Source organism: Podarcis cretensis, assembly GCF_951804945.1.
Source record: "Podarcis cretensis genome assembly, chromosome: 3".
Classification (NCBI taxonomy): domain Eukaryota; kingdom Metazoa; phylum Chordata; class Lepidosauria; order Squamata; family Lacertidae; genus Podarcis; species Podarcis cretensis.
Window position 1 is genome coordinate 47,336,517 of NC_137172.1, and position 19,508 is coordinate 47,356,024.

Here is a 19,508-nt window from a genome sequence, read left to right on the forward strand (position 1 = left end):
GCACATGCCGAGTGCGAGAGATTGGATGCGGATGCAAGAAGTGTGCATAGGACTGCCATTTTCTATAATTGCCTAATGCAGTGACCTGCCTGTGTGCTCATGAGAGGGAGGGGAGCAAGTAGCTGTTAATGGGGACCTCTCTCTCTCTGCGTGCAGAAAACCAAATCTTCCCGTTTCTTTGAGTTTAATCTGGCAGTCCTGCAATCCTACGGGTCTTTACTAAACTATGTCCTACAGTTCAGTGGAGCTTATTCCCTAGTTCAGAGATGGCTACTCCCTTGTTCCGGGGCCTAATCCGGCCCCTCAAGTAGTTTTTTCTCCCTTCCTCAAAAAAACCCCACCCCTTTTTTTGGCAGCAAAAAGAATAAAAATGACAGTAGGCAAAGCACGGAGGTGGGCTGAGCCCAGCAACTCTGATAGGTTTTACCGACTGAAGCAAATGAGATGTTTTACACACACACACACACACACACACACACACACACACAGTTCCTCTGCCAAATGAAAACGCTATACCAATGTTGTCTTTCAGATTTCACGTTAACTATGGAGAATAAATAAATAAGCAAGCGGAGTCCCCAAACAAAGCTGAATTCATTGCGCATCCCCTTGTTTAATTCTTCCTTTCTCAGCAGCGTCAGTCGGCCACGTAGCGGCCGGACGCCTCGCGGGGGCAGCAGAGAGCAAAGACCGGGTGGGAGGAAGGGAAAGACGCCGGCTCCGTTACCCTTGCTATTACCTTCTAACGACGGAAGCGGAAGCACGCGTCCCCCGCTCTCGCTTCCGGGTCATAGGTGAAACACCTGGTGGACCTTCCCACGTGGAGGGAAAAGAAAAAGAAGCACCGTGGGAACCGGCAGCGTCCCAGGTTAGTCCTTTCCGCTCGAGATCTCGCCTTCTCTCAGCACGAAGCTCTGTCGGAACAGGCAGCGGCTTCAGATACCGTGAAGAGTTTGAGCTCCTTTCTTCCCGGGTCTCCCATTGCCTTTCGAGGCTCAGCTGCTCGTGCAGCTCTGCAACATTGGATCAGTCGCTGAAGAGTTACGACTGAGTCTTGATTCATTATATTAACTGCAGGCCCACTTTCATTATTGACTATGGAATATTTGTCATTCATTTGCATTTTGCTGTGCTCTTAGTATCTGCCATTTTTCACGGCCAGTTTTTTCTTTGCAGTCCATCTTTCTCGAGAGCTTTCAAGAAGGTTCTTTGTCAAGCCCCAACTCTGGCTTCATAGCATAGGAAGAAGGGGTTGGGGAGAAGGATGCAATACATATAGACAGTGAGCATGCCCTTTTAATGGTTATAGGTCATGTAAGGGACATGGGTGGCGCTATGGTCTAAACCACTGAAGCCTCTTGGGCTTGCTGATCAGAAGGTCAGTGGTTCAAATCGCTGCGATGGGGTGAGCTCCTGTTGCTTTGTCCCAGCTGCTGCCAAGCTAGCAGTTCAAAAGCACGCCAGTGCAAGTAGATAAGTAGGTACTGCTGCGGCGGGAAGATAAATGGTGTTTCTGTGCGCTCTGGTTTCCGTTACGGTGTTCTGTTGCACAAGAAGCAGTTTAGTCATGCTGGCCGCATGACTCAGAAAGCTGTCTATGGACAAACGCCGGCTCCCTCAGCCTGAAAGCGAGGTGAGTGCTGCAACTCCAGAGTTGCCTTTGACTGGACTTAACCGTCCAGGGGTCCTTTACCTTATAGGTCCTGTACAGAGTGTAGCTGACGGTTGTAGGTCTAGAAAGGTGTGAACACCGCAGATTGTGGTGGAAAGTATAGCCTGGTCCTATGCTTGTTTAACCTGAATTAAGGTTAAGGAAGGTGGTGTTCAATAGGGCTTGATTCCATGTAAGCGTGGGATGGCGAGGTTCACAAATACAATTCGTGTGTGACTACCCATCAAGTGATGTTTCCTTGCTCAGGGAGAAAGCTAGTCCCCATTTTAAAGTATTGTACAGTAATTATGTTCCTCTATGGCATTTCCCCCGTGATTACAATCTCATGCGCGTTAACCGATGAACATGAACATGTATATATGAGTTCATACTTAGTGGCAATGTGCATGGAAATAAGGATAGAGAATCTCTTGTTGGGAGGCCTCATGCCATCAGCTGTAGCCAGCATGGCTGATGATCAGGGATGATGGGCACTGTAGTCCAAGAAACATCAGAAGGGCCACAGTTTCCATGTACCTGGTTTAGCTAACCTTGACCATTATCTCAGTAATATTTGCAATAATGCTGCAAGGTAAGTTGGAAGTGCCTTTATTACAAATATGGAAACAGGGTGAGGTGACTGAAATGGAGAGTTAGTGTCCTCCTGAAATCACCCAGTGAGTTAATGACTGAGTCAAGGTTTGAATATTTTGACAACTTCAATTCATGACAGGTGTTCTTAACTTCACTGTTGTTGTTTTGCAGGCTCCTATGCCCTTCTGTAGCTAGCTATTAATGTAGATTTCATGGTGGCTTTTAGCATCAGCCAAAATTGGTGCAACCTACTTATGATTTTGCTAATAGGCAAATTGGTACAAAACTAGAGATTCTTTTGATAGATTCTGGTTTATCTAATAGTTCCTAGATCTGTTAAAACCTTTGATTCCCCTCCCCACAGGGTTAAAAAATGACATCCCTCGCTCACCAGCTGAAGCGCCTTGCGCTCCCTCAGAATGACCCCAGTCTCTTGTCTCGAAGTGAAGTAGCATCACTACTGTTTGACTGTAAGGAAGCTGCCAATATTGACAGGGATACATTTTTTGCAATAGGTAAGTGAGGGGCTTAAGAACACAGTCTTGTATGATGCCTGAGGGGTCAATATATTTGGCTGGCCTATGCAACCAGCCAAAATTTGTGGTTACTGCTAACTGTCTTCACTTACGGAGGAAGAAGATATTGTCTCTCATGCTGGCTTAAGTTTTGGAGTTATCAGAAACACGGGTCAGGCATCGTTTCTCCAAAATAGAGCATGAAATCAGAAATGCACCTTTCAGTTTGGACTCAGTGAAAGACCATATGTCTGCTCAGTGCAGAATATGCTCACCACTGGTGAATGCATTTGTGGACTCTGAACAAGGTTTATTGTCAATTTACCATAAAGGGTCATCTGTTTTCTGCTGCTCCAAATGAAGTAAGATTGTTTTGGTGAATTTCATACTCAACTCAGGATTATAAGCAGGAATTTCTTTACCTTTAACCTTGGCTGATAATTCATAAACAGTTCATAAACTTGTGTAGAAAGGGTGAATTCTCCTAGCTCTTTCTTGCTCAAAAGTATGTTGCCTGAGAAAAATAAAACCTTGCAATTGTGAGAAGAAAATTAACATTATTTCGATAGCTGTTTAATTCAGGTTGTATGTTTAATAACAAATTAGGGGCATTCTGTATTACACTTCTGTTATATCTGACACTCCTGCCAATCTAGCAGTTTGAAAGGACGTCAAAGTGCAAGTAGTTAAATAGGTACCACTCCGGCGGGAGGGTAAACGGCATTTCCATGCACTGCCCTGGTTCGCCAGAAGCGGCTTAGTCATGCAGGCCACATGACCCAGAAGCTGTACGCCGGCTCCCTCAGCAAGTAAAGCGAGATGAGCGCTGCAACCCCAGAGTCGGCCACGACTGGATCTAATGGTCAGGGGTCCCTTTACCTTTATATCTGACACAATAGTGAAAGCCCATCCCCAGCTCCCCCCCCCCCCCCAATATAAGCAACAGCCTTAAGGTCCTTGCTACTTGCAGCCAGTATCGTTACCCATTTTTGCACTGTTTAAGGAGAAACCTACAAGAAACTAGTGTTGCATAAATCTTGTGAGAGATTGCATTTTAGTTGGTTCTGGGGTGATTAAAAGAACAATGTCATGTAGTAGAAACCAAGTTCGCTTATAAAGAAGAATGTAAATATAATAAATACAATTGTGTTGTTTGTACCTTGAGCCTGTGCAGATATCAGTAAATTGCTCCATGGCTCTACAGTGCATCTGCGTGGAGAAAGTAACACCTGGTTTATGATTCTGGCCAATGTGAATTAGCAGCTGTATGTGTGCATTTGCAGGATCAAGCATTATTTGCCCCATGTGGCTTCATCACCAGGGATCCTCTGCATAGAATGATTTGTCACTGACTGGACAGGCTCGTAAAACTGTGTGATGTACTGAAAGTATTCCAATATCTTTCCTAGGGTGCACTGGGCTAGATGAGCTGATGGGGATTGATCCTTCCTTTGAGATTTTTCAGCCGACACTTTTCAGTCAAAAGTCCAAAGGTTTGGAACGCAGTGTCCAAACAAAGGCAGTAAACCAGCAGCTGGATGAAAATATTTCATTGTTCCTGATTCACTTGTCTCCTTATTTCATGCTCAAACCAGCGCAGAAGTGCCTGGAGTGGCTGATTCACAGGTAATCCATTCATAAACCTTGATTGTAGTAAACTGCCCACATCTTCGGGACAGTTACAACAAGCGTTGTCCCAAGAGGGCAATATTCCAGGGCAATTCAGGGAACAGAGGTTATAGCATTAGTCGAGATATGTAATCAACTTTCACTTTATATTGTGTGAGGCTGGATCTTGTGGTCTGCAATTTGCAAATCAGTCTCAAGCACTGCCCCATGCTAGACGGGCAATACTGTGACCGGTAAGAGCTATTGTGAAGTAAATGTATTTGACACAGAAACTCCTGGTATGTCCCACAGAGCAACTTACGGTCTTCAAACAAAAACATCTTGAAGGTCCCAGGCCACAGAGAGGTTAGGCTAGCCTCAACTAGAGCCAGGGCTTTTTTGGCTGTGGCACCGATCTGGGGGAACGCTCTGTCACAAGAGACTAGGGCCCTGCGAGACTAGGGACACCTTTCTGCAGGGCCTGCAAGACAGAGCTGTTCCACCAGGCCTTTGGTCAGGGCGCAGCCTGACTCCCTTCTCTGGCAATCTTCACAGAACTCTAGCCCAATGCCTGCCATCAATTTGATTTGAATTAATTTTATAATGAAATGATTTTAGACTGTTGTATTGTTTTATTGTTGTTAGCTGCCCTGAACCCAGCTTCGGCTGGGAAGGGTGGTATATAAATAAAAATTATTATTATTATCATTAAACTCCTATGTCTAATCATGTGGTTGTGTTATGTCTGTTTGTTAGGTTCCATATTCATCTGTACAACCAGGACAGTTTGATTGGCTGTGTATTGCCCTATCATGAGACAAAGTTGTTTGTGCGAGTTATCCAGCTTCTGAAAATTAGTGACCCAACTCAAAGGTGGCATTGGCTGTATCCGATTCAGGTGAAGTAGCAGAAGATGAATATATGTTGTTGTATTTCTAATACTGTTACAGTGGAACCTCTACTCATGACCACAATCCATTCCGGAGGCCCATCCTTATGGCGAAACGGGTCGCTGGGAGAGGCGCCATTGTGCAGAGGTGGCAATTGCCCACTTCTGCGCAGGCGCAAATGGCAATCGCCGCTCCAGCGCAAACCCATTGATTACTTCCAGGTTTGCCATGGTCGCAACTTGGAACGTCCGCGAGTGGAGGCAGTTGTAAGTAGAGATTCTACTGTATTATCCCTGGTTGTCTGCAGCATACCCTCATCAGTGGTTTTAACACTTCATGGGGAGCTCATACCTTTGTGTATCTGCCTTCTTTGCATGTTGGCTGTGGGCCTGGTCAGAGTCGACTTACTAAATTGAATGGCTTGCTTTTTTGGCCCCATACTTACAGTTGCCTTTCGACTATGTTCATTTTTCTCTGTATGCCAGGGACTGGAAAGCTGTGGCCCTTCAGATATTATTGGACTCCAAATCCCATCAAGCCTAGTCAGCATGGGCAATGGACGAAATATGACATCTGATGTCCCAAGCCAGCATGTTTGGTGGTCTGGGATTATGGGAGTTGTAGTCCAACAACACCCCTAGCACCACATATATCTCTGCTGTATACTTTCACTGCTTTTTAAGTTTTGCTTTTTCCATATTGTTGACTATACCTTTCAATACATTAAACAGAATAAACCAGGATTTTTATTACACCTGTTCAGTCTTCCACTGATTTACTTGTCACTAGCAACACAATTTCATGTATGTCTACTGGGAAGTGTAGGCTGCAGTCTTGTACAAAATTACTTGAAAATAATTCCTAATGAATTGCATGGAGTAAACATCATATTAATTTATAATACATTTCCTCATCTTTCCTCCAAGGAGCACAGAACAGCTTACATAATCACTCACCTCCCCCCCCCCCATTTTTTTTATTATCACAACAAACTTTGGTGGTAGAATGAAAGTGATTGGTCCAGCAACACTGCTGAGACTTCCCTGATGCGTAGCCGCCCAGAGTGGCTGGGGCAGTCCAGTCAAATGAGTGGCATATAAATAATAAAATTATTATTATAGGTTTAACCACATGGCTGCACACATATAACTACTGGCATGTCTGCAAATACCATGGGCATCAGTGGTACATAGATTCATGTAACTAGATACAGGATTATTCTCTATGATGTAAAGTGCCTTGAATTTATGATAATGGGAACTACTTATTGTTTTCTATATTTTCTGTCTGAATTTAAATTAACAATTTTTTGTCTTTCTCTTCTGATCCTTTCTTTTTTGCCTCAATTGCAGAAACCAGGAGTCCCTCTTGCAAGGGGAACTTTGATCACACACTGCTACAAAGACCTGGGTTTCATGGATTTCATATGCAGTCTAGTGACAAAATCTTTAAAGGTTGGTGTGTTGTTCCAGGGCAGTGTCAATTTGATGTTCTCCACATTTGTTTAAATACCACTTCAGTGAAACACTGAAAGGAAAGGAAAATTGTTTAGAAATTCTAAATAGCAGTTATTGTGTTGCAGCCCACTTATGCTGGGCAGACCTGAAGAATGGCTGCGTTTAACAAATATCACACTATAAAATTATTGGATCAATTTAGCTGATCCTTCATGATTTATTTATTTTTCTTCCAATGAAGGATATTTCCCTGTAAAATGCATTCTTTTAAATAGGGGTTTAGCATTTCTCAATGGGGAATAACTATTATCTTGTTAGGCAGTTGGCATTTCCTGCGGTCTATTTGCATGCTTATTAACTGGGGATCTGGTACATGTGCTTGAGGGTGGTGAGCTTCTCCCTGTTTGGAAGGAATCCCAGGGGTTATCTAGTCCAGTGTTTTTCAACCTTTTGGGCAAAGGCACACTTGTTTCATGAAAAAAATCACGAGGCACACCACCATTAGAAAATGTTAAAAAAATTAACTCTGTGCCTATATTGACTATATATAAAGTAATTCTCTTGAACAGGAATCAAATAAACACAAAGAAAGTATTTTATAATTACTTTATTATGAAATAGTAAGTAAACAGAAATATGAAAAATTATAAAATACTTTATTCAGTGCGCAACCTGGGCCTGTTTGGCTGAACACAAAGCTGATATTCTGGCTGGAATCGAAGAAAGACACACACGTAGCTCTTCGTCAACAGCTCTCAGTCTCTCTCTGTATTTAGTTTTTATAGCAATCATGCTTGAAAAGCTCATCTCACACAGATATGTAGTGGAAAATGGGAGCAATGTCAAAATAGCTTTGTTTGCCAGAAGGGGGAACTCCTTGGCAGTATCCAACCAAAAACTGTCCAAAGGTAGATCAGCAAATCTTAGCTTGAAAGCACGATTTTGTCTCAGTTCAGTTAGTTCCTCCTGCTCCTGTAAAGTCATGTCCTTTCCACCAACTGATGCTGAACTATAAGGGTCCTTAACCCAGTCAAGGCATTCAGTGGAAACTGAAGAAAAATAAAATGACAACTTCTCCTCGAGAGTTTTTAAATGTTTAAGTATTATCTCACACAGTGCAGCAGTGTGAACACCTTGCCATTGCTTGGTGAGTGTGAACATTTCAAGATTGCCACTTTCCACGTGTTGATGCCAGAGTTGCACCTTTGAACGGAATCCATTTATTTTATCTGTAATTGTAAGCAGGTTTTCATTTCGGCCTTGCATTCGTGTGTTCAGTTCATTCAGATGATGAAATATATCTGCCAGGTATGCCAGCCTTGCACACCACTCATCACTTGCAAGCAGCTTTGCGTAATCTGACCTCTCATTTGTCAGAAACACTTTAAGTTCCTCCCGCAGCTCATACACACGAACCAAGACCTTGCCACGTGACAACCACCGGACCTCCGTATGAAACAGCAAGGTTTTATGCTTCGCTCCCACACAAAGCTGCAAATATACGACTTTTCACGGGTCGTGACTTTACAAAGTTTACCATGCGCACAACATCATCCAACACATGAACTAGGTCTGCTGGTAAAGTCTTGGCTACGAGGGCCTCACGGTGTAAAAAACAATGCGTAACAATCACATCTGGATTTCTTTCCTTCACTCTGCTTACAAAGCCTTTGGTGTGCCCGACCATGGCTGCAGCTCCATCGGTGCAGACACTTGTGCAGTTTTCCCACTTAAGTCCTCCTTGTTCAAGGTATTCTGATGTGACCCGAAAAATTTCTTCTCCTGTTGTTTTTTCTGGCAATGCCTTGCAAAAAAAAGAAGTTTTCTCTAGTTGCATCACCATCAATAAAATGCACATTGGCCAAGAGTTGAGCATGTCCACTGATATCAGTAGACTCGTCAAGTTGCAATGCAAATTTCTCACTGATACGGATCTGATACGGTTTTAGCTCTCTTGTTACAAAAAAAAGGGGCTAGGTGCCCCAATTTTATCTTATTAATTGCGTGCCTTTGGTGTTTTTTAATAGCATGAAGAACAGTTGCTCTTGTGTTCAGATAATACAAGATGCCCAAAACTTAAAATGCCTTGCAGTGGGTCAGACCATTGGTGTGTATTGTCCACACTGTCTGGAAGTGCTTCTCCGGGGTATCAGGCAGGGTTTTTCATCCCCACGAGGAGATGCTGCGTTTTAAACCTGGGACTCTCTGCATGCTGAGCACATGCTCTACCCCAGGGGTCGGCAAAGTTTTTGTGGCTTGGGCCAGTTCACGGTCCTGCAGACGCCTGTGGGCCGGAGTGTGCATGTGCATAGCCAGCACATAACCAGGCACTTCATAATCAGCAGGTATAAAAATGGTTATATTTTTAAAATAATATTTAAGTTATTATTTAAATAAACAGAGATGCATAACCCGGAAAACTTTGGAGGTAATAATGAGGTTCCCATTATTTTCCTTGAGCACTGAAGATACATTACATATGGGAGTACTGTATCTTCAGTTCTGAAAGTTAACATAATTTGCAACCCTCAGGGGCAGGGAGATGCAGCACATAGAAAAACAAATTCCATGGAAACCAATAAGAATTATTATTGTGCCTTGTGCATGGGATCAAATGTCATATGATAAATGATATTTATCAAGTGATATTTACAAAACAAATCAACTGTTCACACGAGGAAGGTTCATGGAATGTATCATATTAATACATGCATAGGTAAATAGGCGCAACCGAATCTTGCAGATTTGACATCAACAGTAATCGGGAGTTATTATAGAGGCGCTCGACCTCCCGAGCTGCTTCTCACTAAGGGCCGGGTGCTCCTGCCATCGGAGGGTGAACACTCACTGGCGGAGAACCGAAAGGAAACAATCGGGGTCAACAAAGGAAGCTCGCCTCTGAGGGGAATGTCAAGAGCAGGCCTTTTCCTGGCCACAGACTGCCCGGCCCTGGGCGGCCCCGGAGGCGCTGGGTCAGGCGCACTTACCGAGGAGCCAGCCAAGAAGGGGCAGGAGTTCTTCACTTGCAGGGAGCTGCTGAGGGACAGCGCCCCGAAGCTGAGCGCCACCAGGCAGCAGCCCAGGATCAGCTGTAGCAGCCCCAGAGACAGCAGAGGGCGCGCCGGCAGCAGCCCCGGCCGAGACAGCGGCAGGCCCTGCCGGGGGAGAGCGCAGCCCAGGACACCTGGAGCGGGACCATGGCGGCGGGGCGGGAGGCGGCGGGTCTGGGCGCCGCCGAGAGTCGGGCCAGCGGGCAGCACGAGCCCGGCAGCACCACCGGCAGAGACATGGGCGCCTCGCCCGCCCACCCGCCGCGCCGGAGGCAACAAGTGCGTGGTCCGGCGCCCGCCTAGTGGGCGAAAATTTGACTTTTTTAAAAAAAAAATCAAATTTTTCAATTTTTTTCCACGGCACACCAGGCAACATCTCGCGGCACACTAGTGTGCCGCGGAACAGTGGTTGAAAAACACTGATCTAGTCCACCCCCGGAAATGCCAGAATGTCGGCTAAAACATGTGTGACTTGTACAGGATCTCTGTCTGATAAGTACGTGAGCTAGCCCAACCTTTCTCAATACGGTATGGAAAGCAAATGATGCCATACAAGCATTGTTTTTGTCTTTGTTTTATCATTATCCTAAATACACTTCTCACTTCTCTCTCTAGGCCTTTTCACTGTATCCAGGGAACTTATCACAATTGAGAGTCCTGTTTACTTTTTATGCCTCTACAATTGTGTCCGCTCTTGGGGCTGCAGCAAGTATAAAAGACTCTCTAGTTTCCAAGCTGCTTCCTTATATCCAAAAGGTACAGTTTTCCAGAAGTGATTAATTTTGCTCTTTCAATTTGCAGTTTTGGTTTGTGGGCATGTATTTTGCAGTAGATAAACAGAGACTTCCTTTTTATAACTAGCCTCATGTTGAATGTTGGCTTTGAAGGGAAAGACTATTGATGTTGTCATGGTTTCCAGATGCACCAGCATTATATGAAAATGATACTTAATGATTTTCAGTCTCTCACATTCTCTCAGCTATTACTTTTCCACCTGTATTTGAATTGTACAGTATTATATATTGGGGTGGGTTTGTTGTTATCACCTGAGAACTCAAGGCTGTTTATAATCCTCATCCCTGGTGTTTCCAGGTCACCAATGGGACTTCAGTGTTAAATCAAGTTCAGTGTTGTAGCCACCGGTAGTGAGAAATTTTACTGTATTTATTGGCAATAGCCCAGTTCTGAGATTGCTTTTCAGAAGCAGGAGCTGCCTTGTTTGCGAAGTGGACATTATTTAATTTATGGAGTAAGGCATTAAAGTTTTTGTGGACATGGGTCTTCCAAAATACTCTCTTAAATATTCCTCCCAAAGACCTACCCTGTTTCTCTGTCAAATTGTCAAAAATATTTTGGATTGCTTTTCTCACCCTAGGGTTTGAAGTCGACCTTGGTGGATTACAGAGCAGCAACCTACATGATCATAAGCCAGTTGGCTGTGAAGATGACAATGGACGTGTCTCTGGTTCGTTCCTTGGCGTTGCAAATCAGCAAGACTTTGACCAAAACGCCCTCTCTTATCAAAGAGGGCTTAGGCTGCCTCATCATCCTGCTGCAGAGTCAGAAGGAGGAAGGGCTTGGGAAAAAGTAAGTTGAGCTCTCTGTTTCCAGGAGGCCCCAATATACAAGATGCACTGATCAAGTAATTAACAGGAGTGGCTAGCATAGCATTGCCCAACTGGTAAGCAAAGTTGTAAGAATTGGCAAAAGCAGGACAGTAAAATGGGACTGCCTACCAGCAACTGGCCAGGCTGCTTGCATGCTGTTGCGTATCTCCCAGGATTTTTCAAAGAAGCGGCAACTGCAAAGCTGATCGGAGCAATCCAATTTAACTGCTTGGCCTGAGTGAATGCTTCCTACCATGTGCAGAAGAACAAGAGCAGCTAATTTCCTGGCTCTTCGAAGATAACCAGCTGCCCTGAGTCCACTGCTTAGTCACCTTAATAACAAATGACTTAACAGATTAAACGTCTTCAAACTGTTAAGAGCGCACACGTATTTATGGTTGCTTTTGGTATTTTCTTTTTTGTGCAGGCCGTTTACCTATCTGTGTAATGTTCCCAATGTGATTGCCATCTTTCATGAAATTTCAGCAGCTCACGATGTCAGTCCAATTTTGCATTACCTCTTGCCACACCTAGTTCAATCAGTTATTTATGGAAAAACAGGTATGTCAATGGATTCCTGGTGGTTGCTTTTGTGAATGAGATATAGGAGCTCAGGTGTTTGATTTCCCCTTAAAAACATAATTATTTTGGGGTCAGCCAGCCTTGCAGAGATGGCCAAACTTGGCCCTCCAGCTGTTTTGGGACTACAGTTCCCATCATCCCTGACCACTGGTCCTTTTAGCTAGGGATGATGGGAGTTGTAGTCCCAAAAAAAGCTGGAGGGCCAAGTTTGGCCATCACTGCGAAACAAGATATTTCTTACAGGGGCATGGAACCAACATAGGACAGAAAATACTACATTCTGCTGTAATTCAGAATTTTATTTGTGCTCCAGTACAGTTTAAACATAGGGAACATTTCAATGTAAATGTATTTCTTTCTAAAAAAAAAAAAGTTACAATGTATTTATCCTATCTACCTTTTTCAGAAATGGAAGAGAAATCTGACTTGGTTGGTTATGAAACCTCCATAAAACATCTAGAAGCTATAGTTACAAATATACCTTTAGAAAAAGATTTGGATCGTTTATTGGCCTGGTAAGCTAGCCTCTCCTGTTGAGTGAGTTTATTTCTTGTCCTTGGTGATCTGGAGAGCATCAGGTAGATTTTGACTCATTTTCATCTTGAAATGTGACTTTCTAGAATATATCGATTGCCTATTCTAGACACAAGCAGAGATCCATAACTTGGAAAATGAAAACATTCATATTTTAAGTTCCATTGCATTTATGTGAATAAAAATAACTGTATAATGCATTCAGGTTTGGCACTGAGAGAGAAAAGTCCTTTGCATGTAGGCTTGCTATTAAAACAAAGAAGCTCACAAGGGAAATAAAATCTAATTACTAGCTTTTGAAATGAATTGAGAACTGTCAAAATGTAAATGGCTTGTTATATTTCTGTAAGGTGATAATTTATTCATTTTCTTACCACTTCAGTAAATTTCTGGAAGAGTATATCTCGTATGGTGTAGAGAGTGACTCTGATCCTGGCCAAATGGCTGAGATGAATAAGCAGCTGCTTCCTCTAATCAGGCTTTTTGAAAAAAAGTAAGTGGAGAGAGATGTGTTACCTGTTAAAATCAATATGTCTGTTGTCAGTATTCTGGGGTCATAGGGCAGTGAAGGTCAATGTGCTCCCCTCCAGACTTTCTTGGACTTTACAACTCCTATCATCCCTAGCCAGTGCGGCCAACAGTCAGGAATGATTGGTCCATCATCTGGAGGGGGCACCAGACTGGTTGCTGCTGTCAAGGGGCATGGAAAGTATACATGAGCCTTGAGTTTGTAACCTAAATGTGTAGGTACGTTACATTTTATGCCCTTGTGCACTCTTCCAAATGTTAGGGGGAGGTTCATTGCCCCAAATCTCTCCTCAAGAGGAAGGTTTTAGCTACCCTGTGCATAAGGCTTCAAGGTAGATGCAAAACAATGCTCTTTTGGGAGAGAATTTAAAAGCCTAGGTGCAGCCACTGAGTACGCTCTAATGCTATGATAGTATTAGGGACTTAATAGCTTGATAGCAGATTAGTTTCTGATTTACAGTAAGCATCTCTTCGGTGTTTTAGATGTATATAACTTATTGCCCTATATTAAGTATTTAATACAGGATAATAGATGGTATCAAATGCACTTGTTCCATTAGCACAAGGACTTCCCCCCCTAGACGCATCCCACAGCATTCCCCAATTTGCTTTGGGTGACTGGGGGAACCCCTGGAGCAGAGGAGAGGGAGAGGAAGTTCTGTTGGCAGCCAGAAGTCCTTATGCTGAGGGATAAAGTTTGTTGAATACTGCCCGGTGTGTTTATAATAGCTTGAAAATAATTTTGACCTTCCCTGAAACTCAGAAGAATAGACTGCCCTAAAATGCTCTCTGGAAAACATTTTCTTCTTCTTCTTCTTCTTCTTCTTCCTGTGGCAGATATTCTGCAACACTAGATTTGGTACTGGAGGAATATCTGAAAGATGTTAGAAATCAGAAGGAGCAGGATCTCTTCCACCAGTTTATTTCTCTTTCCGTGAGTGGTGGTAAATACCAGGTAAGTCAAAGATCCTCAAGATTGCTTATTTTTAAATGTGTTTCCGTACCAGCATTATAGTCAGTGAGTATGGTTTAAAAAAATCCTTGTAAAATGAAAGATGACTGCATTGTTATGGCATCTTATCAGTATTGATGAAATCAAGGCATTTTCAGAATTCTTATGAATAATATATACATTGCTAACACAGTAACCACTCAATCCTTTGTATGTCTACACAGAAGTAGATCCCATTGAGTTCAGTGGGCCTTACTCGTTGTTAAGTGGGTACAGGATTGCAGCTCAAGTAATCTTCATTTGTATCCCTAGTTTCTAGAAGATTCCGATACATCTCTGTTGCTTAGCCTGAATCATCCGCAGCCAGCAGTCAGAGTACTGGCTGTTCAGCAATTGAAAGAAATCATTCAAGCATCAAAGGTTTGTTTGCCTTTTGCCTTTTGGGTTTTTGTTTTTTTTTTCCTTTTGTTGCACTTTTAAAAATTAGGATCTGAACTGATTTAGCAAGCAGTGTGCCGGTGGCAACAGTAAAATGTACCTTTACAGTAACCAAAGGTAAATTCCCAGTATTTATATCTCATTGACTTCATTTTATCTGTTAACATTAGGGGAAAGTCAAATCTCTGTTTTCTTCATGTCAGTAAAAAGGTGAAACTGGCTTAATTGGATCCAGAGTGTCCATTTCACAAACAAAAGGGCTGTATTCCTTCACAGAAGGGGCTATGATGCAAGGGGAGCTTGAGGAAATTAATAAATCATAGAATTGTAGATGACCTGAAGGGTCATCTCTGTCAGAATTCAGGGCCGGTCAGAGGTATGTGCCTATCTCTCCAGGCACCGGCTGAATTCTTTCGACCTCCCTCCGGCGACTCCCGGTAGGAAAAACACACGAGGTCTGTTCCGGCGATTTTCCTCAGGCTGTGAGGAAAACACACCAATTGCTTCTCCTCCTCCCTGCTCTCCAGCATATCCCCAGGGAGGGGAATCAGACTCAGACAGAAATGTATCTTACATGCTTTTATTCCTGTCTTCACTTCAGTACAGAGAAAACATGTCCGCTCTCTTCAACAAACAGAGAGAAACCTCCAAACTCCACCTATGTACATCCTGTACATGTCATATGACACACACACTGAGCTAACATCCGGTGCTCAGTACAGAATGGACTGCCCCTTTGTTTCCATGGCAACAGTCACATACATCCTGTTTGGCTTTCCAGCCACAAGCAGCAGACTTGGCTGCTATAGCCTTTGCTTGCTGCTGCATTGCTGCTTTAGAATAACATACTCCCCCTAAAGTATCAATGCGTGCAGCGAGCAAAGCGTCATCCAGAGAAGAAAACAAACAGTTGTTATACTTATAACACTCCCCTGTTGTTTCAGTTCCATCCTTGGAACTACCCGCCACTGGTTTTACCAATGTACCTCTCTGGTTGTGTGACTTCCAAGGAATGAGTGCTTCTGCATTACCTTGGTTAGCAACTCTCTGTTGTGCCTTTGTCTCTGACTCAGACACAGCTTCAATTTTACCTTGGTCATTTACAACAGCAACACATGCAATAGCTTGGTTGGCAAACTCTTTTGAATACCTCTTGGGTGGTACACCCTTCGTTGCTCTCTCAGACCTACGTAAGAGGTGCTGCTCTCCCTTGCTTTCTGGTTCAGCCTCTGAACTCTCTGAAGAACCAGTACTAAGCTTAATCAGTGGTTCATCCTCCTCTTCTGAGGGTCTAGTCATTACGTGAGATTTCCTCTCAATGACTGTGACAACTGAGCTGTCTGAGCTATCGCTGTCATCATCAGTACTACTGAACTCAATAAGATCAAACTCATCATCATCATCTCCTGTGGGAAATGTGTGAACAACCACTCGCTCCTGTTCAGGAGCACTCTCTAGAAATTTTGTGAGAATCACCTGACCAGATTCAGACAAAATTACTCTGTAGAGACCCTTTTCATAACCCACAAAAATGCCTCTGGCATTCTTTACTCCACCCGGAGCTTCTGTCCTCACATGAGACCCGAAAACCTTGAAATGGGCAACAGAAGGTTTTCTGTGGAACAGTTTCTCAAAAGGAGAACATCCCATGTCTTTTGAAACCTTTCTCAACCACGTGTAACAAAATGACATTAGCGACTCAGCCCAGTACTCATGTGGCAGATGTGAACTAAGCAATTGCGCATGCATTCCCTTTTGCAATTCTTTGTTCACTCTAACACAGACACATCTGTTCCAAGCTTCTTCGGAAGCTGCAATTTTGTGTCTTATCCCTTTCTTCTTCAGGAACCTCTGGAAATCCTGTAAGAGAAAAATTGGCTTCTCATCTGTGCAAAGACAATCTATGTCAGCATCATGCATATTTTTAACCTTGTCACAAAACTCTTTAAACCTTTCTAAGGCTTCTTTCGGTCTCTCCAAAAGATAAATCCAGACAAAACCTGTGAAAGAATCAACACATATTAGGTAATACTTTGCATTGCCTCTAGATGGTGCTAAAGGACCAATCACATCAGCATACACCCGCTGAAATGCCTTGTCAACCCTCGAGGTGACCTGCTTGGCGTTCTTTTCAGCTACACCTGCAAAAGAAATCATGTTAGAATCACAAGAATTACATTCCATGTAATCACTTTGACCAAAAGTCAACAAATACAGTCCATCTTTCTCTTTGGCAGAAAGATACAACTCTCCATCTTTGTAGATCTCGCAGTGTTGATCATCATAGGACAGTTTTAGTCCCTTCTTGGCAATCTGCGAAACGCTGAGCAGATTGTACTTCAACTCTGGAACCAAATAAACATTGTTTATAGTCAAGTTCAGACTTTTAAGATACACAGTCCCAATTCCGGTGGCTTCCAGCTCTTGACCGTTGGCTTGTTGTACAACGAAGCTTTGCTTCTTAAACGACGAAAACAAATCCCTGCGATGGGTCATGTGAACCGTCGCTCCCGTGTCTAAAATGAAAGAATTCCCCACTTGTGGTGTGGCTTTTAGGGACATCAAAGCCTTTGCAGGCATCGCCTGTGACTTGGCATGACTTCTGCCTGACGCCTCAGACTTCGTGGAGCTTCCCTTGGCTCCTTTGTTCTGACGTGGCTTCCTGCAGTACCGCTGAAGATGCCCAGTCTGTCCACAATTGTGGCATCGGACAACGTTCAAAGCTACGGCGTCTCCTCCAGTAGCTACAGCAGTGGGGGTGTCTGAACTCCGTTCTTCCCTCCCCCTGTCCTTGACTTCCAGGGCGGCAAGTCTGTCATGTTCGTTCAGGACCACGGCAAAGACCCTGTCCGATGTTAGATCTTGCGCTGGGAGAGACCCCAGCTGACTGGCAACCGTTTTGTAAGTCCGATTCAGGCTGTTGATCACCATGAAGCAAAACACTTCCTCCTGCAGACGGAAATTGCGTTCCACCATCTGCTGACGCAGAAATTTCATTTCCGTCAGGTGCGCTTGAACATCTCCATCAGGCGCAAGCCTCAGGTTAGTCAGCTTTTCAAAATACAGCAACGCTGAAGAACCTGCATCTCTCTGATGTGTCCTTCTCAGCGTGTCCCAAACATCTTTCGCGTGCTCTAAATCTTGTATATGAACAAGCTGAGAGTCTGACACGCACAGAATTATAGCAGTTCTGGCCTTCATATCCTGTGACTCCCAAGGACGCGTTGGTGCTGCAGGGATGGGGTTCTCAATCACCCCAAACAGTCTCTGATTCTGCAGCAAGGCCTTCATCTTAATAGACCAAGATGCATAATTGTCACTGGTCAAGAGGGGTGGAGAAGGCAGGCTTCCCTTCTTGACATCCATTTTGAGTCCTTGCATTGACTCTCAAACACAAGCCTCTAAAATCCAATAGCTGGCTTGTTTACACTCTGTGCACCTGGCAGCTATAACACTGGCCGCTTGGAAAGTTCCTTTGTAAGGACCTAGTCAAAACACAAGCTGTTTTTGCCACTCTGGGCATAGCCTGACTTCCAGCCCTTATCTGCGTTGCTAAGCAACCACATTCCTTTCCTTGGACAGGAAAAACCACAGGAATGTTTGGAATGCAGACTCTTCTCTCTCGGAGCTGTTTTTCCCAAACGTTGCTCCCATGAAGCAGAGAATTAATCCATCTGCATTCACACTCTTAAGCCCGAAAATCTCATACCTGGGCTCCGTAGCTTGGCTTTCAGCTTCTTCTGGTCAGCTTCTAGCTGCAGAGAATCAGCATCCATCTCAGGCTTGCATGGAGAGGGATGAATACAGTCTCCTTGATGCAGACTCCCATGGATCGTAGCAACCGTCAACTGCTACCAATGTCAGAATTCAGGGCCGGTCAGAGGTATGTGCCTATCTCTCCAGGCACCGGCTGAATTCTTTCGACCTCCCTCCGGCGACTCCCGGTAGGAAAAACACACGAGGTCTGTTCCGGCGATTTTCCTCAGGCTGTGAGGAAAACACACCAATTGCTTCTCCTCCTCCCTGCTCTCCAGCATATCCCCAGGGAGGGGAATCAGACTCAGACAGAAATGTATCTTACATGCTTTTATTCCTGTCTTCACTTCAGTACAGAGAAAACATGTCCGCTCTCTTCAACAAACAGAGAGAAACCTCCAAACTCCACCTATGTACATCCTGTACATGTCATATGACACACACACTGAGCTAACATCCGGTGCTCAGTACAGAATGGACTGCCCCTTTGTTTCCATGGCAACAGTCACATACATCCTGTTTGGCTTTCCAGCCACAAGCAGCAGACTTGGCTGCTATAGCCTTTGCTTGCTGCTGCATTGCTGCTTTAGAATAACAATCTCATCCAACCCCCTGCAATGCAGGAATCTCAGCTAAAGCATCCTTGACCAGCCAACTTCTGCTTAAAAACCTCCAGTTCTGTGGGAGGCAATTTTCACTGATCTCCCCTTTCTCCTGTGCCACCTGTCCTACTGCTCCATAGGATCCCCCAACCCCTGAAGCAAACCTTCATGGCGCTGCATTAGGAAGGAGGGGTTATTGACATTCATTCTCCCATCCTACCTTCCTTTTCTGAGTGCAAGCCTGGGTCCAACCCATCATTGTCAACAACTACTGGGATGGGTGATTAGAACATAAGAAGCTGCTTTATGCTGTGTCAGACTATTGGTCCATCCAGCTCAGTATTGTCTATGCTGACCAGAAACAGCCCTCCCAGGTTTCAGGCAGCATCTTCTGTAGACATACCTGAAGATTTCAGGGAATGAACCTGAGACCTTCTGTATGCAAAGTAGATGCTCTACTACTGAGTTATAGCTCTTCCCTAATCAAACCTCTTCATTCTTTTGTTACTGTTTTACAACATGCAAGCTACTTCCTATTTTAGCCTCTGAACATCAGCAGTCAACTGTTCTCTCCCCACTCCTCCTGGGCCTGGTATTTTGGAGAGGGGCAGAGTTTCTACCATGCCTTACTCTTTCCGATTATTGTGTGTTGAACACTGCGAGGCTGATCATGGGAATACAGAAAAGCCTTTGGCTAATTATAGTTTGTGATTATGTTATTAGACACAGTCTGTTGCCATATGA

The 19,508-nt window shown here is 44.0% G+C and overlaps 1 protein-coding gene across 1 annotated transcript in view; it reads left to right on the forward strand.

The window, feature by feature from the left end:
• Positions 1-663: 663 nt before the first annotated feature.
• HEATR1 (HEAT repeat containing 1) overlaps positions 664-19,508 on the forward strand; it is a 43,814-nt gene continuing 24,969 nt past the window's right edge. The window contains exons 1-12 of the mRNA XM_079971200.1: positions 664-868; positions 2,610-2,760; positions 4,170-4,386; positions 5,125-5,266; positions 6,611-6,712; positions 10,381-10,521; positions 11,141-11,352; positions 11,800-11,933; positions 12,361-12,469; positions 12,871-12,981; positions 13,854-13,971; positions 14,281-14,388. Of these exons, the coding sequence (XP_079827326.1) occupies positions 2,619-2,760; positions 4,170-4,386; positions 5,125-5,266; positions 6,611-6,712; positions 10,381-10,521; positions 11,141-11,352; positions 11,800-11,933; positions 12,361-12,469; positions 12,871-12,981; positions 13,854-13,971; positions 14,281-14,388 (1,536 nt within the window). The 5' untranslated portion in view covers positions 664-868; positions 2,610-2,618. The remainder of the gene's footprint in view (positions 869-2,609; positions 2,761-4,169; positions 4,387-5,124; positions 5,267-6,610; positions 6,713-10,380; positions 10,522-11,140; positions 11,353-11,799; positions 11,934-12,360; positions 12,470-12,870; positions 12,982-13,853; positions 13,972-14,280; positions 14,389-19,508) is intronic.